This window comes from Mesoplodon mirus, assembly GCF_964341445.2.
Source record: "Mesoplodon mirus genome assembly, chromosome: 12".
NCBI lineage: Eukaryota > Metazoa > Chordata > Mammalia > Artiodactyla > Ziphiidae > Mesoplodon > Mesoplodon mirus.
This window is the reverse complement of record NC_138988.1, coordinates 49,013,565-49,039,356: the sequence shown is the minus strand read 5'-3', so window position 1 is coordinate 49,039,356 and position 25,792 is coordinate 49,013,565. Positions and strand designations below refer to the sequence as shown.

Here is a 25,792-nt window from a genome sequence, read left to right as displayed (position 1 = left end):
TTTTGGTTGGAGCATTTAATCCATTTACATTTAAGGTAATTATCGATATGTATGTTCCTATTACCATTTTCTTAATTGTTTTGGGGTTTTTTTTTTTTTTTTTTTTTGCGGTACGCGGGCCTCTCACTGTTGTTGTCTCTCCTGTTGCGGAGCACAGGCTCCGGACGCACAGGCTCAGCGGCCATGGCTCACGGGCCCAGCCGCTCCACGGCATGTGGGATCTTCCCGGACTGGGGCGCAAACCCGTGTCCCCTGCATTGGCAGGCGGACTCTCAGCCCTGCGCCACCAGGGAAGCCCTCTTGGGTTGTTTTTTATAGGTCTTTTCCTTCTCTTGTGTTTTCTACCTAGAGAATTTCCTTTAGTATTTGTTGTAAAGCTGGTTTGGTGGTGCTGAATTCTCTTAACTTTTGCTTATCTGTAAAGCTTTTAATTTCTGCATCAAATCTGAATGAGATATTTGCTGGGTAGAGTAATCTTGGTTGTAGGTTTTTCCCTTTCATCACTTTAAATATGTCCTGCCACTCCCTTCTGGCTTGCAGAGTTTCTGCTGAAAAATCAGCTGTTAACCTTATCTGGATTCTGTTGTATGTTATTTGTTGCTTTTCCCTTGCTGCTTTCAGTATTTTTTCTTTGTATTTAATTTTTGATAGTTTGATTAATATGTGTCTCAGCATGTTTCTCTTTGAGTTTATCCTGTAGGGTACTCTCTGTGCTTCCTGGACTTGATTGACTATTTCATTTCCCATGTTAGGGAAGTTTTTGACTATAATGTCTTCAAGTATTTTCTCAGATACTTTCTTTTTCTCTTCTTCTTCTGGGACCCCTGTAATTCGAATGTTGGTGCGTGACTGTTGTCCCAGAGGTCTCTGAGGCTGTCCTCAATTCTTTTCATTCTTTTTTCTTTATTCTGTTCCCTGGCAATTATTTCCACCATTTTATCTTCCAGCTCACTTATCCATTCTTCTGCCTCAGTTATTCTGTTATTGATTCCTTCTAGAGTATTTTTTTTTTTGTGGTTTGCGGGCCTCTCACTGCTGTGGCCTCTCCTGTTGCAGAGCACAGGCTCCGAACACGCAGGCTCAGTGGCCATGGCTTACGGGCCCATCCGCTCCGCGGCACGTGGCATCTTCCCGGACCGGGCACGAACCCGTGTCCCCTGCATCGGCAGGCGGGCTCCCAACCACTGTGCCACCAGGGAAGCCCTAGAGTATTTTTAATTTCAGTAATTGAAATTGTGTTGTTCATCACTGTTTGTTTGCTCTTTAGTTCTTCTAGATCTTTGTTAAATGTTTCTTGTATTTTCTCCATTCTGTTTCCGAGATTTTGGATCATCCTTAATATCATTAATTACTCTGAATTCTTTTTCATGCAAGTTGCCTTTTTTGTCTTCATTTATTTGGTCTTGTAGATTTTTACCTTGCTCCTTTGTCTGCAACAAATTTTTATGTCATTCCTTTTTTTTTTTTTTTGATGGCTGGTGTTGTATTCCTGTCTTATTGGTTGTTTGGCCTGAGACGTTCAGCACTGGAGTTTGCAGGCAGTTGGATAGAGCTGGGTCTTGGTGCTGAGATGAGGACCTCTGGGAGGCCTCACTCCGATTGATATTCCCTGGGGTCTGAGGTTCTCTGTTAGTCCAGGGGTTTGGACCACAGGGGCTGGGGCTGACCTCCGGCCTGGGAACCAAGATCCCACAAGCTTCGTGGCACAGTAAAAAAAAAAAAAAAAGAAAAGAAAGAAAGAAAGAAAAAAGGAACAGTACAATGTCAAAGAATAGAAGACAAAATAAAATTAGAAAGATAAAAAATATAAGAGGAAATAAAACTATACCTGAAACAACTGCAACAAGGTAAAGTAAAACCACAACAGAACAAAGAAAAAAAGGCGGGGGTGAGAAGCCAAAAGGAGAGATCACCAGTCGCTGGGGATTCCTCCTGTCCCCTTAGGTGTCCATGGTCCCTGACCGATACCTGGTCAGTGCCCTAGTTGTGAGGAGGCGCAAATTCTGTGTCCTCCTAGTACGCCATCTTGACTCCACCCCACCAGACCTAGTTTTATTGCACTTCACTTTATTATGCTTCAGAGATCCTGACTTTTTACAGATTGAAGTTTTGTGGCAACCTTGCATTGTCAGATGATGATTAGTATCTTTTAGCGATAAAATATTTTTTAAATTAAGGTTTGTACATTTTTAAAAAAGCAGAATGCTGTTGCACACTTAGTAGATTATAGTGTAAACATTACTTTTATATGCACTGGGAAACCAAAAAATTTGTGTGACTTGCTTTATTGCAGTACTTACTTTATTGTGTTGGTCTGGAACTGAATCCACAGTACCTCCAAATTGTGCCTGTAATGATCTAAGAATGTCTTATTTAGCTATAGTGTATCATTTGCCTGCATAAACAGTCAGTGGCAACTTCTAAGGCTAACCTGTCCCTTCTATTAGGTATTTCAGGATCTTTTTGTTTTTCCTAACCAACAATCTTTTTGGTGAAGTAAAATGAAAATTATGTTCATTGTAATTTGGGGGTGGTTAACAGACTCTTGCAGCTATAATGGGGCTTGGGATAGAGGTGGTGAGAAATGGTCAGATTGCTATATGCTTTGAGAGTTTGCTGTTGATTGGACATGGGGGAAAAGAGAGAGTCAAAATTGACCCCAAGAATTTGGGCTTGAGTGACAGCGAATGGTGGCATCGTTTACTGAGATAGGGAATAGTGGGAGAAGATTAGGTTTTTTGGGAGAAAAATCAGGGTTTGATTTTGCCTGGCTTCAGAGTTTGGAAGTACTATCACATGGAAGAAGGATTAGATTTGTTCTTAGTGACCCTAGGGGTCTAATCAGAACTTCCTGAAAGTGGAAGGTAACCCAGATACTAGGGTCTAGTTCTGGAGCTAGTGAGATCTCTATCATGGTGGTGTTGGACAGCTGGCTAGCCAGCCTGTGGGCTGTAGTCAGGATATAAGTTGACAGTTCTTAAGTTCCTTTATAACTGTGGTCTTTATTGTTTATGAAGTACTTATTGGTTGAATAGTTTAATGTAGCAGGAGGAGGGAGAAGGGGACATGATTAAAAGATGTTTCTGGGGAATTCCCTGGTGGTCTAGTGGTTAGGATTCAGTGCTCTCACTGCCATGGCCTGGGTTCAATTACTGGTTGGGGAACTGAGGTCCTGCAAGTCGTGAGGCAAGGCCAAAAAAAAAGATGCTTTTGTTGTATCCAAGGACTTCTTACCCTAAGATGAGGAGATGAAAACATTCAAAACCTGAAAATCATAATATAAATTGAGAAGTTTTTGTGGGCTGGTAGGGATGCCATTACCAGAGTCTAGTATGATAGAATGTAGAAAATTATTTGGAAGAAATGAATTGTAAAGAAAGTAAAGGACTGCATTGCTATTAAGGAGATGTGCAGCTGGTCCTTACTAAAGAATTGGCCTGTGCAGAGTCATGGGTGGGGAGACAGTGCTTTCCAGACTTTTGGATTTCAGGGACTGAGAAATTAATTACCTTCCAGTTCCTTCCAGAAATGGGGGAAAGGAGACTTGTCATAGGGCTACTTTTATTTTTTTCAAGTGAGGAGATTGAGAATAAGGAACCAGATTCTTTTATTGTCATTATTTCATGCAAGAAAGTTGTTTTTTTTTAATAATAAAAAAAGTTAGGAAGGACACAGTCTCAGAATAAAGTACAGTTGTTCAGATGAAAGAAATTTGGATCTAAGAAAAACGTGTCTTGATCTGAAGACCAGCATTTGGAGACTCCTACTGCCGGAGAAGGTCAAGCCAGGAGTCTGTAGTGAGAGGAACAGTAAATGTGCTGAGATCTTGGGGCCATGTGGGTGTGGGGAAGAGTAGAGGACAGTTAGTACCTCAGTGTTTTGAGAATTAGTAAGTTTGAAGCAATTCAGGAAGAAGGCATTGCTTATAAGTCCTTGAAAGTAGTGTTTGAGGAAAGTTTTCTAGCAAATGTGTGAGGGATGGATTAAATCAGAGGTAGACTTGAGGTAAGAATTCTCTCTAGAAGGCTACTAAAGGAGATTAATCATCAAAATTATTAGAGATTGGGATTATGGTTTTGGATGTGGAAAAAGGACCTAAACATTGTAGAGAAAGTAATGAAGGAATTTGGTTATATGCAGAGGTCAACAAAAGATAAGTAAAATGTGACTTTGAATATTTTGAGCTTAGAGAATTAGAAAAGTAGGAATCCCAGAAAAATTGTGGGGTTTTGATGGGATATCCACTATGTTCCAGGTGTTAATCTGCACCATTCTAATGGAGCAAGTGTAAAGGGAGAAGCCTCGAGGACACAGAACTGAGCCCAGAGGGATATCTGCCGAGAGAATCAGTGAAGGGCACAGTGGAAACTCTGAGAGACAGGAATATAGGTAGGAGCCCTGAAGCCACAGAAAGCAGGTTCCTCAGTTGAGAAGGTGATTATTAGTGACTGGTATAGTGGAGAGGTAAAGACCATTGGATTTAGTTAGGGAGGCTCATTAATGACTTAAGGAAAGCAGCATGTAAGGAAGTTGAAATTTCACTGTTTGGTGATCAACTAGGTCAACCTTTTCATTTGAGGAGGCCTCTGGTTTTGACTATTGATCACTTTCATGTATTGGGAGGAGGAAGTTTCTATTGATTATCTAATATAACGATTCAGTTTTAGATCAAGTGAATATAAGATAGCACAAACGGTAAGATGTCTTAAAGTAGGATAAAATTTTACCTTTATCTTAAGTAACTAATTTTTTTAATCCTCTCTACATAATTATCAATTCAGCAGTGATTACAGATCTATAAGTATACTTTTTCTTCTTGGATTTTCATATTCTTTAAGGAACAGAATTACTTGTTGGGGTAAGTACTAATGTTTTAAATGCTGATTATTCTTTAATTATTGTTGCTGATACCTTACCTTAAGAGTAATGCAAATCTGGATTGATTGGTTTTTAAACTTTGAAAATTTCAGGTTTGTATTTTTTGTTTTATACTGAAAACTGCTTATGAATCCTTTACATTTTAGGAGCTCCAGATGGACCAGCAAGCAAAAAAACATCTCCAAGAGGAGTTCGATGCATCTTTAGAGGAAAAAGATCAGTATATCAGTGTCCTTCAGACTCAGGTAAAAAAAGAAGTGTGGAATTTTTGGATAAAGAAACATAAAGGGGTTTTGATGGGATATCTAATAGGTTCCAGATGTTTAAAAAATGGACTTAAAAAATTTTATTTATTTATTTGGCTGCATCGAGTCTTAGTTGTGGCATGTGGGATCTTCACTGCAGCATGCAGGATCTTTCGTTGTGATGTGTGAACTTCTCTCTAGTTGTGGCTCGTTGGCTCCAGAGCATGCAGGCTTAGTTGCCCTGCGGCATGTGGGATCTTAGTTCCCTTACCAGGGATCGAACCCGCGTCCCCTGCATTGGAAGGCGGATTCTTAACCACTGGACCACCAGGGAAGTCCCAAATGGCCGATTTTTAAAACTCTTTGCTTTTCCTCAATTAATTTTAAGGATAATTTTTGATTTATTGTATTTTCTGGCTAAGATATCATTGAAAATAGCAAATATCAAAATCAGCAGCATTGGGAGTAAATTTTTTTTTTTGATTTCCCCCCCTCCCCCATTATAGCAAAAAGGGTATCTTTTACTCTATTCCTTCTCTGTTTCAAGGAAAGCACTACTGCCAAAGTTTCTCTTGGTTTTTTTCTAGTGGACATTTTTTTTTTTAGGTTTCTTTGCTGAAACAGCGGTTACGAAATGGCCCGATGAATGCTGATTTACCAAAACCACTCTCGCAGATGGAACCAGAGGCTGAATGCGTCACTAAAGAGAACACAGATGGTGATGTAGAGCCAGTAGGTAAGCTTCAGCTTGTCAGAAGTTTACGTTAAAAACCAGAGGAGGATGGTGAGAGATTCTAGGGCAGGAAGTAGTGGATATGGACTGAGGTAGAAGTAAAGTGTCCCTGACCCTAATATTTCCAGAAAGATTCAACTGAGTCAATTTTAAAGATCTTATTGACTTAATTAAACCATTCATGAATCAGGCAGTACCCCTTCTAGCAGATAGAAAAGAGCTCCTGGGAACTGTACAAAATGAAAGACTTTCATAAGCAGAAGGGAGTGGGACAAGGAAGTTATAGTAGCAAAAAGCGGATTGGTTGTGACAAGGTCCCTTTCTTTTAGGGGATGCAGGGGTCTGTCAGGCATGTGACCTCCCTAGTGTTGACCAGGTGATTCCTGATGCACTGGTTTCAGATTGCATTTCTGGGAGAGGCTGAAACTGTAATTAAGTCTCAGTTTGGTGATGCGGGGCTTAGCTTAAGCCTCCATTTTGGACCTATTTTTAGCAGATGCAAGAGTTTTGATGGTTTTTTGGGCTCTTTGTTTATTGTTTTCCAGGAGAAAGTGAGTAATTGTTTTGACACTTGAAAGTCTGTGAGTAGCACCACATTTTCATTGTAATTGAAATTCATTATATTATACTGTTTTACTGATAGCAGTAGCTAGATTTCATACAAAAGGGTTAAGTCTGCTCAAGATTAAGGAATATGCTCTTTGTCATTATTTGTCTCTTTTAGTTTTTAAGTATTATTGCTTACGTATTTCTACATTCAAAGATGCCAATATTTGCCCTATTATTTGCTTTGTAATTGTAAAATAAGGAATAGTTAAATTATGTTTTAAAATCCAACTGTAGCCCTCCCTACTCTTTGAGGCTTTGTGGTACCTATTTAGTAAACTTCCCATTTTTTATTTACTAGCTTTATCACAAAGAGATTTGTGATAAACTTTTGGTCCAGCCAGTGCTGGAGTAAGGTGCTGAGCAGCCATTTATCTGAGCAACCAACCTGTAAGGGCTCCTGAAACACCCCTGGGCTATGTCATAAATGTAAGGAGACGGAGAAAGCTGTACTTGCCAGAACTCCTCTCTGGATGAGATTAGAATGCTTTGGAAGGAATACTTTAGTGATCCTTTGGGGATTGGCGCTAAGACATGGGAGGCACTTGTAAATAGCAAAAGATGGTCATCAAACTGTCTTTGAAGGAGGGTGGATTTAGATAACATTAGTTAACTCTTGAGTGTTGTGTGCCATTTGGGTTGGGGTTGAACCACAGAAGAAGAGGTGAATGTACTACGCAGCTTCTTCAGCTGCAGATCACACAAATAGTGGCAGAGTAGAGGTTTGGAAGGGCACCCCTCTCTTCTCAATCTGGCTCAGAGTATAGCAGAGTATTGGAATGAGAACATGGTCCTGTGCACTAACAGAGTAGCTGTTCCCAGGGAGCCCTTAGATTCCTCACTGACTGCCCCTGCTTATGCTGCTTTATTAATAGTGGGAGATGGAGCTTCTGCTAAAACACTGGAAATACTTCAGCAAAGAGTTAAGCGTCAAGAGAATCTACTGCAGCGCTGTAAGGAAACCATTCGGTCGCATAAGGAACAATGTATGCTGTTAACCAGTGAAAAAGAAGCCCTGCAAGAACAACTAGATGAAAGACTTCAAGAACTAGAAAAGATGAAGGTAAAAGAGAAAATGATTGTGGTTTAACGCAGCCCTGTGATGCTAGATCCACAGGCCCCAGCGTGGCCTGCACCTCCTCTGGAAAGCCTTCCCCCTTCCTCCGAGACAGCATGGAAAGGGCCCCTGAGTGCCCTGGGCTTCATAGCATTTACCATCCTTTTGACACATCCTGTGTTCTCTTCTCCTGTTAGACTTGTAGGAGTATTCAAATTAGAGAAAATGTTTAGAGTTCTCATATGAGGAGAAGCTTTATTAGAGATGGAAATGAATTTTTAAAATTTTTTTAGGAGCTTCATATGGCTGAGAAGACTAAACTTATCACTCAGTTGCGTGATGCAAAGAACTTAATTGAACAGCTTGAACAAGATAAGGTAAAACAACAAAACTTATGATACTAAAATTTGTCAAGGGGCACCCCAATTCATTTTTGGAAGCAATTGGAAGCATTCAGACTTCTGCTTTCCAAAATTATTACAGCTGCTTCCATGAAAAATCTTTTTGTTTTCATTTCTAGATTTATATAACCATTAGCATTAGTTTTGTATCATGTGAAGCTGAATCTGTGATTTCTTGATCCCAGTCAGCATTTTGATTTATAGATTAGAATACTGTTGCAAAAGAAATTTGTTTACAGAACATAACTACTTTTTAGAGAAAAGTTAAATTATTTACAGTTAAGGCATTACTCAATGTGAATGATATAAGTATTGTCTTTCAAATATAATGGAAACAGATTAATCTCACAGATAAATTGCCTAAAAAGTAAAGAAGTGGTAATGTATATGTTAGCGTAAACAGAAATTTCTTCAAATAAACTTTAGAATGTATAAGTGAGATTGGCAGTTTAGAGTTGGAACAGCAACTTTAGCTATGGCAGCAAAGACAGCTAAAAAATTCATGGGCAAAACAGTTTTGACCAAAGCCTTTCAGCACCGGGTTCTTGGGTCCTTTTTTTAAAAGTAGCTTCCAGTTAGTTCCACATCATCCACCGTGTTCTTTAATATGGTACTTTATAGCTGCAGTATTTTAAGTGGCCATGTAATTAAGAACATGTTAGAGCTGTTCTGCTATTGAAATGTATTGGCAGTTTTTTCATCCTATTCATTTTGCTGGATTCTATTCCATAAACTTCATGAAGGCCCTCTTTAAAAAAAAAAAAAAACTTTGTATTATGAAAAACTTAAAACATTTACAAAAGTACAAAGATTAATAAAAGGAATTCCTGTGAACCCATCACCCAACTTCAACAGTTAACATCTCCTGGCTAATTTTGTTTCATCTGTACATTCCCAGCCCCCAGTACCCTCATCCCAGGATTGTTTCAGAGCAAATTTAAGAAATCTTATCATTTCTTCCATAAGTATTTTAATGTATATTTAAAATAAAGGTCTTTTTTTAAAATAAAAATATAACCACATTATCATGATCACATCTAAAAATTTAATAGCAATTCCTTAGTACAATCAACTACCTAGACAGTTTCAGATTTTCCCTTTTGTCTCTTACATTTCTTTCCCATTTTTATGAATCAGGATCCAAATGAGGTTCTTTCAGTACAGTCAGTTGATGTGACTCTTAAGACTTCTTTTAATCTATAGATTCCACCTCTCTCTCTCTCTCTCTCTCTCTCTCTTTTCCATTGTGCTTTGGTTTTTGAAGAAACTGAAGGCCCACAATTTTCTTTTGGAATTTTGTATAATCCCTACTTACCTGGTTTTTAATCTGTTCATTAATATTAGCCATCTGCAAGAGTCATACCCTAAAGCAAAAGGGTTGACAAACCCTGGAAGTAAGGTAATACTCTGCTTAATGTCATAAAATAGCTGTCACAGAGTCTTATGTTTCAAGAGGGAAGTTGAACCACCCATTTTTTGTTAGTTGCAAATGACTGATTTAATATATACTATTTGATTAATATTTTCCCCCTAGCGACCTTCATTTCTTGTGTAGATTATCCAGAGAGTGGGAAGACAGTAGCAATTAGTAAATTGGAGGAATGCCTCACTGATAGTAATCAGGAGTGGTGTTGGGACCAGAGACTGTCACAAGAGGAAAGAGAAAAACCAGGTAGCTCTGTACTGCAGTCTTGGTCCATCCAGTGTGGCAGCAGTCACCTCATACTCTCAGCAGCCTCTGGGACTTTCCCCGTGTTACAGCGCAGTTCAATAATTGTAGTTCATGACTGGTTCTGAGCCAAGTACTAAAGGCTGTATTTTGTTGAATATAAACTGTTTACTAAGATAGGGAAAATTATAGTAAACATTTATAGAAAGATTATAAAATAAATCTTTTAACTAAAATGTGTTGTTAATAATTAAAAGATTAAAGATATTATTAAAATAATTTTTTATATTAAGAATACCCTGATATGCCAGGTAACTGAAGTTATTGTAGTAGATAGTGTAGTGTATACACAGGACACAGACTAAATACTAAATAAACTAAATACTAAATACTAAAAACTAAATACTAAAATAATTCGTATGCTGTACTTAGTAAGAGACATTATGTTTTCTGCCCTTTAAAGTAAGTTTGATATGTGCTATTGATAATGCAGTTTTGTTACGCAAACGCTTTAGAGTCTGCACTTCTGTTTAGGGGATGGTAATAGCAGAGACAAAACGTCAGATGCATGAAACACTGGAAATCAAAGAAGAAGAAATTGCCCAACTTCGTAGTCACATCAAGCAGATGACTAGCCAGGGAGAGGAATTACGGGAACAGAAAGAAAAATCTGAAAGAGCTGGTAAGAACTCAGGGGTTACTTGTTTTATGTTAGAAATCAAAAATCATGTAAAGTGCTTGACCAACCAACATTTAGAAAAATTAGTTAAATATGGATAAAAATGTTTAACTGTAGAGACTCTTTATAAAGACACTGTGGACTGTTCCTCAGAAGAGGCAGGGGTTGGTAAACAATGGCCTATGGGTAAAATGCAGCCCATGCCTGGCCTGTTTATGTAGAGCCCTGCAAAGCCTGAAGTATTTATTATCTGGCCCCTTATAGAAAATGTTTGCTGACCACTGCCTTAGACTATCAAAATTCAGGTTTACAACTTTGAAACTCCCCAAATAGGCACAGCATGGTACATATTAAATAACTGCTACCTTTTGGATGCTCTAGGGTAAATAAAAAGTATAAGATGTAGTCTGCTTTTTAAGAGAATGATGGAATAATTCAGTGTTATACATAACTGCATTATGTTTTGACCCAATAAATGCTAGACTGTAAAGTGTAGAGACCAGTATTCAGCAAGGTATGATACTGAATAATGCTCGGAAAGAAAGTAGAGATGCTAGAAAGAGGAGAGAGCAGGGTGAACTGGTGCCTTCAGGTTAGTGAGGATGTGAGTTGACTTGGGCCTCAGATAATGAATAGAATGGGCCTAAACAGAGAGATGGGGGCAGCACATATTTCAGATTTAAGATCATAAACGGGCCCAGTGACCATAGGGGGTGTGTGTGTCAACTGGAAACTATTCTTGCTGAAGTGGGAAATGAAGTTGGATTGTGAAGGAACTGACTGTTAAAGTCTGTACAAGTGAGTAGCTGAGTTTAGACTTTGGTAAACAAGGAAACCAGTAATAGGAAAGCATAACGTGATGGAAGCCAGTGTTGTATGTAGAAAAGAAATGAAGTGGAAAGTCAAACTTAAAAGCAAGGGTAGAAATCCAGGCTTTGGGAACTGAGAGCTTTGGCCACCTTGACTAGGTCTGGGGAGGAGAGGAAGAGTCAAATTTGCAGAATTTGGTATCCAGTTAACTTGGAGGGGCAGAAGAGAAGTAGGAGGCCAAGATGACGCCAGAGTTTTAAGGTTAGGAGGCCGAATGAATCAGGTGAAGTCAGAATAGGAAGTCTAAATGGGGACACTGAGGAATAGAGTGAAATGGTGAGTTTGCTTAGATTCTTTGAATTTGGGCCTATCATGAGGTTTCCAGATGGAATTGACCTGTAGGAATTTGGAAATAAAAAATCGGAACATCTTTTAGGAGTCGTTAGCCTAAGGTTGAAGCCTATGGTTCGATCTGTAGAAGAGGCTGATTTTTCTGAAAGATTGTTTTACTGGTAGTAGAAGTGGTGGTAGCCTTAGCGGCTGCTGCTGCTAATAGCCAGCACTTACTTTATGCAAGGCTCTGTCATGAATGCTTTGCTCGTATTCACTTGTGTATGTATTTGTATTTAATCCTCAAAATTTCTATGACTTGGGTATTACTGTTATCCTCATTTCACAAATAAGAAAGGAGACAAGAAAACCTAGGAACATAGAAGTTAAGTAACTTGCTTACATTCACCCACAGAGAGTAAATGTATAGTCAGGATTTGAATCCGGGCATTTTGAGTCCAGAGCCTATGCTCTTAACACAGAGATATTGAGTTTGGCAAAGAGACATAAATGAAAACAGAAAAAGTAACCTGAGAAGTCATAGGAATTGCGGAGACTTACGCTTCTGGGGGAATATAGGAGGCATTTCCAAAAGTGGGGGAGGTAGGATGAAGATTTTTTAAAATGTCTTTTAATTTGCATGAGGATTTGATTCCCAGGATGCAGTTTCAGAAATGATTTTAGAAACCAGATTGTAAGGTTTAAGGAAAGGAGTGGGTCTGGATGAGAGAGGCAGTTGGTTGTGCTCGTAAATATCTCCTCATCTCCTTATAGTTGTTTTATTGACAAGTGGCTGGGAAATTTAGAAATTTGCTCCCCAAAAGCCTAAGATTTCCCTTCAGAGAGCATTAATGGGTAGAATCTCTCAGTTTATAATCTCTAAAGACTTTGCTGAAGCAGCTGGAGACTCGTGAGACGCTGTTAAACTGGTTTGCTTTCCGTGAGCAGAAAACCTAATGCAGAGTCTCAGCTTCTCACGTCAAGCCTTTTCATTTTTAGGACTGCTTTTGTTGACTCTTGTAGCCAGCTGAGAGAAAATAATGCTGGTCAGGGATTACATTTCCTTTTAAAATTGAAGTGCATCTTGTGAGGAGGTAGAAACCCATGAATAACAAGTAAAAAGGGGCACATGATGAAAAGGCAGACAAAATATACAGTTAATTCATATGTAGGATAAAAATTTCCCAGGCTGCTGTTCCAGTCAACTCTTTTGTAATACAGCCTTCCTTCTCTTTCTTCTCCAAAGCACAGATGTATTTTGTCTTTATTTATTTATTTTTACAATTGAGGTATAGTTGATGTACAATATTACATAAGTTTCAGGTGTACAACATAGTGATTCACAATTTTTAAAGGTTATACTCCATTTATAGTTATTACAAAACATTGGCTGTATTTCTTGTGCTGTACAATATATCTTTGTACCATATTTATTTTATGCATGGTAGATTGTACCTCTTATGTATTTTGTCTTTAAAAACTATATTTTTGTAATATTTCATAGCCTATAAGTTGAGAAACTTATCTGTTAATAATACTGTCAAAATATTTAAAGTTAATAAATACTTAAAGAGAGAATTAAGATTTACAGTTATTTAATAGATATATTTATTTTAGAAAGTCTTTGGATAACACAGTTATGAGTGCTTTTATAGATATTTTCAAAATTATATTTGTAGTCATAGTTATTGAGGTTTATGATAGAAAGTTGTAACAGACTGATTCCATATTGAAGATGTTGCCCTTTAAATCTATAATGAAAGTTAGTTTTGTGCATCAACTGAATTTCATCTAATGGCTTTAGTTGAGTCTGAACAGAATTGTTCTGATGTGATTCTTAGTTCAAATATAAAATGCATATGCCAATTGACAGAAAAGTCCCAATTTAGTACTAAAAGTAAGAAAAGGTCTTTGTAAAGGAAATAGAGTTTTCATAAATTTTTATAAACATCATTTGGCTCTTGGAGAATTCAATTGCTCTGTTAAATGTTTGTCTTTCTCTTTCTTAGATTTAAAATTCAAAGGCTAAAAAACACATAAGAGCTGGCCATGTGAAGGAAACACTAACATTAAAGTTTGTGGTTGTTAAGGTTTTTAGAAGTAAATGTGTCTACATAAAATAATTATCAAAGAATCTGAACTCTCCTGATGCATTTTTGATTGTAAAAAATTTAACTCATATATTTAGCAGTTCTTGACATGTGGATATTAGTAGACAAATGGCTACTTTTGGGGGTTCACTTATTCTGGAGATCAAAGTGTGGCTCAAATACATTCCTCACTACTTTTCTTAGAAAACAGTCTATTGCACTGCTTCTCATAGTTTTTCTAGACAAACTGTGATGCTTCTCATATGTTGGAGGACAAAGGAAATCTGAGTGTCTCTGATTTTAAAAAGAATAATACTATCATAAAATACCAAGTCTATGGGAATATGGTAACATGCCTACTTGATGCTGTATCAGCTTGTAGTACTTATTCTGCTCTACAGTGGAACTGGTAGGCATGTTTTCTGAAGTACAATACTATAGCACTTTTGTTAAAATTATTTCAGTGAATAAAGAAAACCAAAAATAAATATATTTGTTACAAGCATTTTACTACAACTGTTGATAGTATTCCTTTCTAGGTGTTACTTAAAAACAGATGGCCATATCTTCAAGTAACCAGATTTTAAATTTGGAGAATTCTGGTGATTCAGCTTAAGTATGTGATGGTGGTTTTTTAGGTACTAGGTATTATTACTAATTGTCTAGAATATTACCTCTTCTATGCAGCAGCCATGCAGAATGTTAATGCTGCTAAAGTTCACGCTAGGTCTTGGGTATTCTTTGTGTGCATGTGTGTGTATGTTTTACCTGGGATAGGAGGTAGAGTAGCTGGCTAATCGTTAATGTAGTATATTACCCAAAAATTGGAAAATAGAGAAAATGAAAGCACGTTGCTGTTGTTTCAATACACTTCCATTTAGTCTTTTCTCAATCCTTATTTTATACGATTGTAATCATAATTGTCCATATAATTTTGTATGCTCCTTTTTCTTTATTTAGCATTATATTAGGAGTAGTTTTACATGTTGCTAAAGTACTAACATTTTAATGGCTTTGTCAGAATGCATGTACATCATTAACCATCTCCCTATTGATCAGCACCTAGATTATTTTCTACTTTCACTATTCTGAATAATACTGTAACAACTTTGTAATACAGCTTATTCCATTCTTGAATTTTTTCTCTGGATAAAGTCTTACCCATAGACTTTTAGTCTTTTTTGTTAATTACCTTTAAGAGATTTAAATATAGCCATTACAAAAAAGAACCCATATCATAGTATTAACACCCTGTCCTTAAAATGTTCTTGCCTACAACTGTGCAAAATGAATAAAATATTCGGCTCGGATTAGGAAAGTTTCCAGAGTGCATTGACTTTTGTAAACCCTGTTTCCCTTTCATGTACCCTGTCTTTGCTGAAGTTCTGTGTTTTATATGATTGTCTGCATTTTAAAATGTAGATTAACTCACAACATTCTTTGCTTTTTTATTGTCATGTTGTGTTTGTGCAGGAAATAAGTTTCTTTTTCATTTGTATAGTATAAACCTGATATACCAAAGACATTCAGTGGAACATTTATTTGAAGGACCCTTTAAAATAGAGTTTATTTTTAAATAATGTATAAGATTTATGCATATTTATATAACACACAAAAATCACCTGTGTATTTAAGTGCTTTGTTAGTTGTTGATAATTTATGTAACAGAGTTTTCTTGGAGTCTTAAGTCTCACAAAACATCTTACTTTTGTGCATCCACACATGCCAATAAGTGAATCATGGTGCCTTTCCCAAGCCTTGTATGAACAGGACTGGGGTAAGGGCTGTTTTTTCTTATCATGGGTACTTAGAATAAGCTTTACAAAGAAAATTCCATGTTTCTCAGGCAAAAGAGTGTGAATTAAAGTTGAATTTAAGTATGCGATGTTAGGTGAGTAGTATGTACACATTTTGGCACTGAATGAACACCTGATGGAAAATTTTATTATTTTAAATGGAATTAGATTTTAATTTAATATAGGTTTTTTATTTCATAGTCGTGTATTTGTAGGTGCTTGATACATTTCTACAATAGTAGCTGTACATACATACCTTTAGAAAGTCATTGTCAGCCTGCACTTATTTATGTCCCTGGCAATGTCAGTGTTACTGGGAAGCACCAACAACTAGAGGAACACATTTCTTTGCTACAGAATCATACTTTCCATTTAAGTAAATTTACTTAGCTTTAGCCTAATAATTTTCAAGATCATCCTGATGTTTTCAAAGTATTTGATAGTAAATTTGCATGGTTAATGTAAGGAGTGCATGAAATTTGGATAGATCTGTAAAAGTTTTAAAGGTCAAAGCATAGTTAATCCTTAGAGTGAATCCTGTTATGTATTTTGGGAAGTGGCTTGAAAAGTAGATTTCCATTGCACATGTGATATTTATTAAATTTCTGAAGGCCCCAACTTATAAGTATTGCAATATCTGGTTTATGCCACTAGGTGGTAGCATTATTTTATTTTCATTTATGTAAACTCCAGACCAGTGGTTTTCAAACTTTTTAATCCCAGGGATCTCCTTACACCCTTAAAGCTTACTGAGGTTTCCAAAGAGTATTTGTTTGTGTGGGTTATATGGATTGATATTTATTATATTAGAAATTAAAACTAAGAAATTTTTTAAAAGTTCAATTTAAAATAACAATTGTAAGCCTATTACATTTAAGTACTGAATACTTTTATGAAAATTACCCATATTTCCCAAAACACAATTTAGTGTGAAGAATGGCATTGTTTTACATTTTTGCTTATCTTATTGTTTGGCTTAATAGAAGATAGCTGTATTTTCATGCCTGTTTCTACATTCAATCTGTTGTGATATATTATCTTGGTTAAAATATATGAAGAACATCTGCCCTCATGCAGATGTGTATTTAGAAACAGGAGGACCTCATAGACCCTCAGAAAGGGTCTCATGACCCTAGGATTTGTGGACCACACTTTGAAAACTGCTGCTCTAGACTTTTGCTTTTATTCACAAAAGACACTTGATGATTGGATGGAAATTCTGATAAATCTTTGTGTTGTTTTTTCTGTTAATTTGCATTTCATTCATTTCATAGTACTAGCTGTGTTTTTTTGGTTTTATATCACATGCATTTTAGCAGCTTTTTTGCTGGGGTAAAGAAATAAGCACTGGCTTACTTATTCATTCTTGATGTTATTAATCAGCTTCTTAGTTAATCTAGAGGTGGCAGCCTTTCCACATTTCTGCCTCTTTGCTTCTTCCCTGCAGGGGGAGTGGAGTGGGTCTTGTTATTTTTACAGTAAAGTGTCCCCTGGGACAGTGCAACAAAACAGTAATGCGGGCTAGAATCTCAATTCCGGCATTTGTTATTTGTTATGATTGGTTAGGACATTGAGGATGAGGATGGGGAAAGACAGTGAAGTGGCAAAAGCAAATGCCACATTCTTCCTAGCTTAGCCTGAGGATTCGTTCTTTTATACACCTCCCCCCCCCACCCCACCCCGCCTGCCTTATTACTTCAACTGTCTTTTTGTGAAATATTTTCTTTATATCACCCAATGCCTAACATATGCTTGGCAGATGTCAAACATCTAATAAATATATGATGAATGAATGGTTGGATTATTGAGCTGTAGATTGCCAACCTTTCTCATGTAACTCATATAGTGAGCATTTGTCCATTTTCATAATTCCCATGGATGTGAGTAAACCTCATCTGAAGGGGAAAGTGATGAGCCAGCAATAAAAGGTCTGCCCTGTGTTTTTTCTTGACTGACAGAGGACCATTCTTAAGGTACATTCAATTTTTTCTAGACGTATTTTCAAAGGTTTTTGGGGTTTTTTTTAAAGCAAAAATTGCCTGAGATACATTGAATTTTGCTTTGGAAGAACACAACGTGTTCTTGCAACATTTGGCGGCAGTTCGTGCTTAGCCTTCCTGTTGGTGTGTGCTGTGACCATGGTTTCTCTGTGCACTCTTGCATGTTGGCAGAAGACTTGTCAGCTGGGGCTGATGCACGCTTTCTTTCTCCCCACTCACTTATCCTGTGTTGCTAATTGGAAGACAAATTATGTAGACATTCAGAACATACTTCTTTAGTACTCCACATTAAAATCCTAGCATAGTTTCATTTTGGAAAGAGTGGGGAATTCACTTGAGAATATTATAGGCTAAGGACACCACTTTACTATGTCTGGTTGCAAGATTAGAAGGTGAGATGTTTCTGGTTAGTAAGTAAGCTCTCAGTATATCCTCCTTCAACATTGAAATGGGACTCGTTGGACGCAGACTTCCTGTAAGGAAGTGGCTTCATTTGTGGTAGAGTGTAGAGTGGGTTTGAAATAAGTTTTCTGTATGTGGATATAGAAATGTGTTTTATTGCCTCTTTAAAATTTTATTTTATTTTGGGAGGACTTAACATTTTCATAAAGCAAGATGGAGGTGGAAAGCAGTGAGTTTTTGTATGTCTGTCAGAGGTATAATAACATGCTGCATTTTGTTGAGAGTTAGAAGCCATCAGTAATTGATTGGTTCAGAAATTCTGGTTTAATAAGGTATATTATTGCTCAACTGAGCTTGATCAATGTCAGCATTCTTAGTTTTAAAAAATAATGCAAGGTAAGGATTGTTCCTTAAATCCTGTATATTTAAGTTGATTTATCATCTGAAGGAGAAGTTGGATGACTCAGTTCCTACATTTGAATGAGGACATCTCAAAGGTGTCTTTTTAGGTATAAAATTATATGGTTCTCTGACAAGGTGGCAGAAAGTAGGAAGAAAGGATTAAATTTAGATGAAAAGAACTTTGGAACCAGATCTGTCCTACCTTAATCATTATATGATGGATAATCAAGTGACTTAGGAAAGCTATTTTGGAGGATTAAACACTGAAATTAGACTATAATATAGGAGAATATACTAAAATTTATTGAGTATGGTTAGAAAAGTTAACTATTAGAAAATTATATCCAAATAGGAACTTTGTGGCATAGATTTTTTTGTTGTTACTTGAGAAAGTGAGAGCACTACATCTATTTTTATACTATATTGGATGCTGGAATTTAAAGAAAACAATGAAAATTCACTTGGTATTGACTGTGTACAGTTTTGTTTTATTTTGCTTAATTGACAAGAGTTTTCCATTTCAAACTCTGTCTTGCTGGCAGAATATCAAAACTATCTTCAGGTTCTCTAGAGCCTGATTTAAGATATTTCTGTGAAGTGCTTAGAAGTGCCAATGTAAGTGCAGTCTTACATGCCAAATATTAGCAGTAAGGGAAAGATTGTGATGACATCTAATAAGCATTTAAAAATATCGTCCTTCCATTTTCCCATGTGTTTCTTTCCCAGATTTAAACCTTCAGCTCAAACTAAGCAGTAAGCACTCTGTTACAGAATTTCTTTCCCGTAATTGATCACTTTACTCCACTCGTTTTTGAGAAACTAGGAAACTAATTTCTTATTCCTAGCAAGAGGTGCTTCTTAATGCTCGACACCAGAATTTATAGGAAAAGAATATCTAACTAAAACAAAGAGCATTTCCCTTTAAATACTTTATTTACCAACATATTTATGTCTAAGGATTATCATCTTGGTGTTTGCAGGCAAATATCAGTAAAGTTGGAGTAGGAATCTTTAAAAATAATTTCAGCTAATTAATATGCCTTTGAAATTTAGACCTTATTTGAGCTATAGTTTTATACTTTGTGTATATAAAATGAATAAATTGGGTAGATTTTTTTAATATCAAAAACATGGTTGCCAGAGAAGTGTTTTTGGTTTTTTTTTTAATATAGTGAGCAAAGTAAGTTGTGTTTCCTGGCTGTTACCAGAATTCAGCCTTTCTCTTGCCTTTTTCTATACCTACTACAGTTCATCATTAAGAAAGTGCTTTAGAATACGTGTTTGCTTCAGGTATCCAATTCTTTTGCACAAACCACTGTCTGTTAAGTCAAATTGTGGTTAATAAAGGAGCTTTTAAATGAGATATCATAGGTTGAAGTTCCACATTTCTTATACCACTGGGAGTGAAAATACTACACATGTCAATGAACTGTCACCTCTGCGTATATGTTTCTTAAAAGGATTAAAACCCATCTTGAAAATTGATGTTTTATTTATAGTTCGTCTCTTTGGTAAAGTGAAGTCTGGTGTCTTCTAGTCTGTGAGAACTAAAGGAAATAGTCTAGGATGATAATAGCCATAGGATTTTCACAGGCTACTCTATTCTGTCAGTAGAGAGGGAAAGAAGGGGAGAGAGAGGGAAAGTGTATGTTTGCACACATATGCAGTGCACACATACAAACACATATATACACACACATGCACATACACACAAATATACATAAACACCCACACATATATTTTTGGTGTCAAGTTACCCAGCTCTTGCACCCATCATATCTGATTTTGTTTGATACTGGATGAGCTGTCCTTAAAGATCTTACTACTCTAGCCTAGATGATTGTTTTTTAAGGGCCTGAATTCTTACTTATTTCACCCAAGAACTCCCTGCTGGTAGTGCCTTTTTATACACGTTGAATCAGGTAAAAATTTCTTTCTAGTTAACTACACTAATTCAAAACTTACACAAGTAGTACGTTTCATATCAAAATACATTGTTTAAATATGTGATTCAGACAGTAAATATTAAAAAAAACCCTGCTGTTATCATATGGTTAAGAGGTTTTTAAAAATAAGATTAGTCAAAGAATAATTTTTTCATTCTTGAAAATGTCCTAGTGAGTATATAATAGTATTACCTAGTTATAGATAATAATTAGATAATTATTAGATAATTGATAATAATTAGATAAGAACTCTATCACAAACAAAAAAGCAATTGGAATTATATACTACAGAAGTAGGTACAAGTCTTCATTTCTTTGAATTTGTTATCCATAAGGACACTTGTGGGGAGAGTGGGCAATCTTCAGTAATTTAATATTTTTTCTAATATTTTTTCTAACTTCTGAGCTTAAGTTCATATAAGCAATCTTAATATCTGAATCCAGAACTCAGTGACAAATTGCTTTCAGTGACTGGACATTTCTGTGGCTTTTAACTACTCAAATATCTCTTGGCTTAAAACAGTGATGAGTTTTTTAACCTCTTCTGCTACTGCTGCTCTTAGTTCCCATAAATTGAATGTAAAACACTTTAGCTCAATGATAGTATTTCTTGAGATACTTGTTTTTTGCTGTTTTCATTATAGCTTTTGAGGAACTTGAAAAAGCCTTGAGTACAGCCCAAAAAACAGAAGAAGCACGGAGAAAAATGAAAGCAGAAATGGAGGAGCAAATAAAAGCCATTGAAAAAACAAGTGAGGAGGAGCGTAACAGACTTCAACAAGAATTAGGCCACGTGAAACAGGAGGTTGTTCATGTAATGAAAGTAAGAATAATTCTGGATTGAAATGGGCTACCGCAGTGTTGAGACTTAAGTCTTAACGCTTTTCCTACATCTTTGATAGTAAAGAAGAGTTAATTTGTATTTTGTTTGAGACCTTGATCATTTCGTGATGTTTAGGATATAGGAAAAAAGCACTTTGATAGAGAAATGAATGTGTACCTTTTTGGCTATACTTCCCAGAGATAGTCTCTGCATATAATTTCTTATGTTTTCTAATCCTCTCTTTAATTAATTAACTAAGTTATTTGTTTGGCTACATTGGGTCTTACTTGCAGCACATGGGATCTTCATTGTGGTGTGCGGGATCTTCCGTCGTGGTGTGCAGACTTCTCTCTAGTTGTGGTGCACGAGCGCACAAGCTCAGTAGTGGCGGCACGTGGGCTTAGTTGCCCCGCGGCATGTGGGATCTTAGTTCCCTGTCCAGGGATCAAACCCACGTCCCCTGCATTGGAAGGCGGATTCTTAACCACTGGACCACCGGGGGAGTCTATTTTTTTTAAACACAAAAGATGGCATGTTGATCTGTATTTTGCTTTTCCACTTAATAATCTGTCTTGGAGGTGGTCCTTTATTATTGAGTTGATAATGATGCCCCATTTGTTTTAAAGACTGCTCAGGACTTCACTGTATGAATAGCTCATAATTTAATCAGTCTTCTGCTGATGGATATTTAGGCTTTCAGTTTTTACTGTTGGAAATTGTGAATATCCTTATTGTATTTGCTCACATCTGTGTTTCTTTAGAATAGATTCCTAGAAGTGGAATCTAGGGAAAAAGTACGTGTATTTATAATTATTGGATAGTTGCTACAAGCTCAATGGAGGACAGTTTATACTCATGAGCAATGTATTAGAATATGTTCCCCCCTCACAAAGATGGTATTACCTGAATTTTTTTTATCTTTCCAAGCTAAGTTAAAATAATGACATCATTGTAGTTTTTTTTAATTAATTAATTAATTTGTTTATTTATTTTTGGCTGCATTGGGTCTTCATTGCTGCGCGTGGGCTTCTCTCTAGTTGTGTCGAGCAGGGGCTACTCTTCATTGCGGTGCACGTGGGCTTCTCACTGCAGTGGCTTCTCTTGTTGTGGAGCATGGGCTCTAGGCATGTGGGCTTCAGCAGTTGTGGCACGTGGGCTCAGTGGTTGTGGCTCGCGGGCTCTAGAGTGCAGGTTCAGTAGTTGTGGCTTACGGGCTTAGTTGCTCCACGGTATGTGGAATCTTCCCGGACCAGGGCTTGAACCCGTGTCCCCTGCATTGGCAGGCGGATTCTTAACCACTGCGCCACCAGGGAAGTCCTGTAGTTTTAATATGCATATCTCTTACCAATATGACAAACATGTTTTTGTATGTTTACAGGAATTTATAGTTTTCCTTTTTGAGTCGCCCGATCAGATCCTTGATTCATTTTCCTCTTGGGCTGTTGGTCTTTTTCTTACTAATTTGTAGAAGCTTTTTACCTCTAGTAAGAATTAGCCATTGGATATAAGGTGCGTTTATCCAAATATTTCCTCAGTTTGTTATTTGTTGTCTTTGTTTATGATTTGCTTTTGTTTTGGGGTTTTTTGGCTATGCAGAAAGTTTTCTTTTCCTTAAATGCTATCTGGATTTTGTTCTGCTTTAAAAACACATTGTCAGTTGAGATTAAAAATTTTTTTTTATTTTTCTCATCTAACACTTTTTTATTTTTTTTGGTATCGTTTGACCAACATCTTCCCATTTCTCCATCCCATTTCTCCATCCCAGACCTGGTAACTTTGCCTTCCATCACACCAGAGGGGTGTGTGTGTGTGTGTGTGTGTGTGTGTGTGTGTGTGTGTGTGTGTGTGTGTGTGTGTGTGTGTGTGTGTGTGTGTGTGTGTGTGTGTGTGTGTGTGTGTGTGTGTGTGTGTGTGTGTGTGTGTGTGTGTGTGTGTGTGTGTGTGTGTGTGTGTGTGTGTGTGTGTGTGTGTGTGTCTGTGATGGGTCCTCGTTGCTGTGCACGGGCTTTTCTCCAGTTGAGGTGAGCGGGGGCTACTCTTTGTTGTGGTGCGCAGGCCTCTCACTGTGGTGGCTTCTCTTGTTGCAGAGCACGGACTCTAGGTGTGTGGGCTTCCGTACTTGTGGCTCACAGGCTCTAGAGCCCAGGCTCAGTAGTTGTGGCACACGGGCTTAGTTGCTCCACAGCATGTGGGATCTTCCCAGACCAGGGCTCGAACCCGTGTCCCCTGCATTGGCAGGCGGATTCTTAACCACTGCGCCACTAGGGGAGCCCTCTCATCTAACGCTTTTATGTTTTCATTTTTTTATGGTTAAATCTTTGATCCAACTGAAATATATTTAGTGTGAGGAGTGAGGTAGGGATCCAACTTAAATTTTTTCCAAATGACTACCTAGTAGCCTTCAAATCATTTCTTTAATAACCCATGTTTTCCCTTCTGACATGCCATACTACCTTTATTACATACTAAATTATTATTATTTTATTTATTTATTTATTTATTTATTTATTGCGGTACGCAGGCCTCTCAGTGTTGTGGCCCCTCCCGTTGCAGAGCACAGGCTCCAGACGCGCAGGCTCAGCGGCCACGGCTCACGGGCCCAGCCGCTCCACGGCATGGGGGATCCTCCCAGACCGGGGCACAAACCCGTGTCCCCTGCATCAGCAGGTGGACTCTCAACCACTGCGCCACCAGAGAAGCCCCCATACTAAATTATTGTAGTGCTACGTATGGGCCTTCTGGATTCTCTGTGCTGTTCCACTGCTTTGTCTGACCATGTGCTGGTATTACACTAATACCAGTTTTATAATATGTTTTAGTTTTATAATGTTCTACTATTTGGTAGCCTCTCCTTGTTACTCTTATTTTTCAGAAGAGATCAGCTATTCTTGCATGTTTATTTTGTCCAGTGGGCCTTCCCTCATTTTGTTTTATTTGATTATATTAAATTTTTGAATTTATTTAGGGTGATTTGACATTTTTATAAGATTGAGTCCTCCTATTCAAGAAAGAACAAGCTCAATACTTTTTTTAAAATTTTTATTTATTTATTTATTTTTGGCTGTGTTGGGTCTTCGTTTCTGTGCGAGGGCTTTCTTTAGTTGTGGGAAGCGGGGGCCACTCTTCATCGCGGTGCATGGGCCTCTCACTATCGCGGCCTCTCTTGTTGCGGAGCACAGGCTCCAGATGCGCAGGCTTAGTAGTCGTGGCTCACGGGCCTAGTTGCTCCGCGGCATGTGGGATCTTCCCAGACCAGGGCTCGAAACTGTGTCCCCTGCATTAGCAGGCAGATTCTCAACCACTGCGCCACCAGGGAAGCACAATACTTTTTAATAAGTAGTAGTACATGCCTGGAAAGCTAGGCATAAATAGATGGGTGTAGCCAGAACACCTTGACCATGGTGGAGTGCCCTCTCTGAGAGCATCCTTATTCCCCCTACTGTGCTTCCCTATCCTGATTGGTGGGGAATATCTTTGTATGATGTGGAATTGGAGCTTCAACCCCATAGGACTGACCATTGCAGCTGCAGCTCTCCTTGTCTTAAATGAGGAGCAACACTTTACTGGTTTTTCTTTTAATTCTCAAGAGTTTGGTGACTTTTGATTTATGTGAGAAATATGTTCCAATTTTTCCTCTTAAGAAGCTATTAACTTGATTATAATGAAGTATTATTTAGTTGTAGAGTTACATATTTTATTCTGGGTGTCTCACTTTAACTCTTTGGTTGCTTTTCAGAAATCCTCAGAACAAATTGCAAAATTACAGAAGCTTCATGAAGAGGAGCTGGCCAGCAAAGAGCAGGAACTGACTAAGAAGTTTCAGGCCCAAGAAAGGGAATTTCAGGAGCAAATGAAAGTAGCTCTTGTAAGTACCTATTTTGTTTCGGCCACATTATAAAGTTGTCAGCCCCTCACCCCTGCCTCCCAGCTTGAGGTCACACTACTGGCAGCCTTAACATTTGAGTATGCAGAGAGGGTTGGCCGTAGGCAGGAATGAGGCTGTCAGAGCTTGTTAATTTAGTATTATCTGAAAATTAAATTTTCTCATCTAACAAACTTTCATTAATCAGTTTGTTTATCATTCCTCTCACCCTGGCTGTAGGCTGTGTGATTAGGGAGAAGTAGAGGGGAACATAGGGTAACTGAAGCAGCAACTACGTAACTTAGGAAGAATGTCTAAAAACTCACCAGACTGAATGTATCAGAGCTTAAGGTTCAGAGAGTTTGCCTGAATGCATTTTAAAGAAGACAAAATGAAAATAACCAAGTAGTTTTCATTTTAAGTAGAATAATTTCAGTAATTTTCAATCCATATGATGTTTAAGAAGATAAAGTAAAATGAGAAAACTGGCTGAACTAACTAAAACAATAACCAGAAAAATGAAGATAAGAAAGATGTGTTGGAATAGTATAATTTGGAAGTTTAAAGCAAAACATTTTTTCTCTTGAACTGTGAAGTATTAATGCTGAAAATGTAGTTTACTGTTTTTATATGAAGCTATTATCCATGAGGTAATATGTATAATTAAAAAATGCTTTTAGTGTGAAAGGATGAGAAATAGTTTTTATAATTTTAATCTCCGTTTTTTTGTTGTTGTTGTTGTTTTTTTTGGCTGCATCGGGTCTTAGTTGTGGCACACGGGATCTTTGTTGAGACATGTGGCTTCTCTAGTTGTGCCATGCGGGTTTTCTCTCTCTGGTTTTGGCGTGTGGGCTCCAACGGGTGTGGGCTCTGTAGTTGGCGGCACGCGGGCTCTCTCGTTGTAGTGCGCAGGCTCAGTAGTTGTGGCATGTGGGTTTAGTTGCCCCTGGCATGTGGGATCTTAGTTCCCCGACCAGGGATCGAACCTGCGTCCCCTGCATTGGAAGGCAGATTCTTTACTACTGGCCCACCAGGGAAGTCCCTTTAATGTCCTTTCTTTTAC

At 37.5% G+C, this 25,792-nt stretch overlaps 1 protein-coding gene across 5 annotated transcripts in view; it reads left to right on the top strand.

The window, feature by feature from the left end:
• GOLGA4 (golgin A4) overlaps positions 1-25,792 on the top strand; it is a 111,986-nt gene that overhangs the window by 48,743 nt on the left and 37,451 nt on the right. For 4 of the 5 annotated variants that reach the window (XM_082639861.1, XM_082639860.1, XM_082639858.1 and 1 more), the window contains 7 exons: positions 5,025-5,123; positions 5,730-5,859; positions 7,338-7,525; positions 7,813-7,896; positions 10,124-10,271; positions 20,689-20,867; positions 24,604-24,732. In XM_082639861.1, coding sequence (XP_082495987.1) covers positions 5,025-5,123; positions 5,730-5,859; positions 7,338-7,525; positions 7,813-7,896; positions 10,124-10,271; positions 20,689-20,867; positions 24,604-24,732 — 957 coding nt within the window. The remainder of the gene's footprint in view (positions 1-5,024; positions 5,124-5,729; positions 5,860-7,337; positions 7,526-7,812; positions 7,897-10,123; positions 10,272-20,688; positions 20,868-24,603; positions 24,733-25,792) is intronic. The other variant, XM_082639859.1, reaches the window with a different exon arrangement.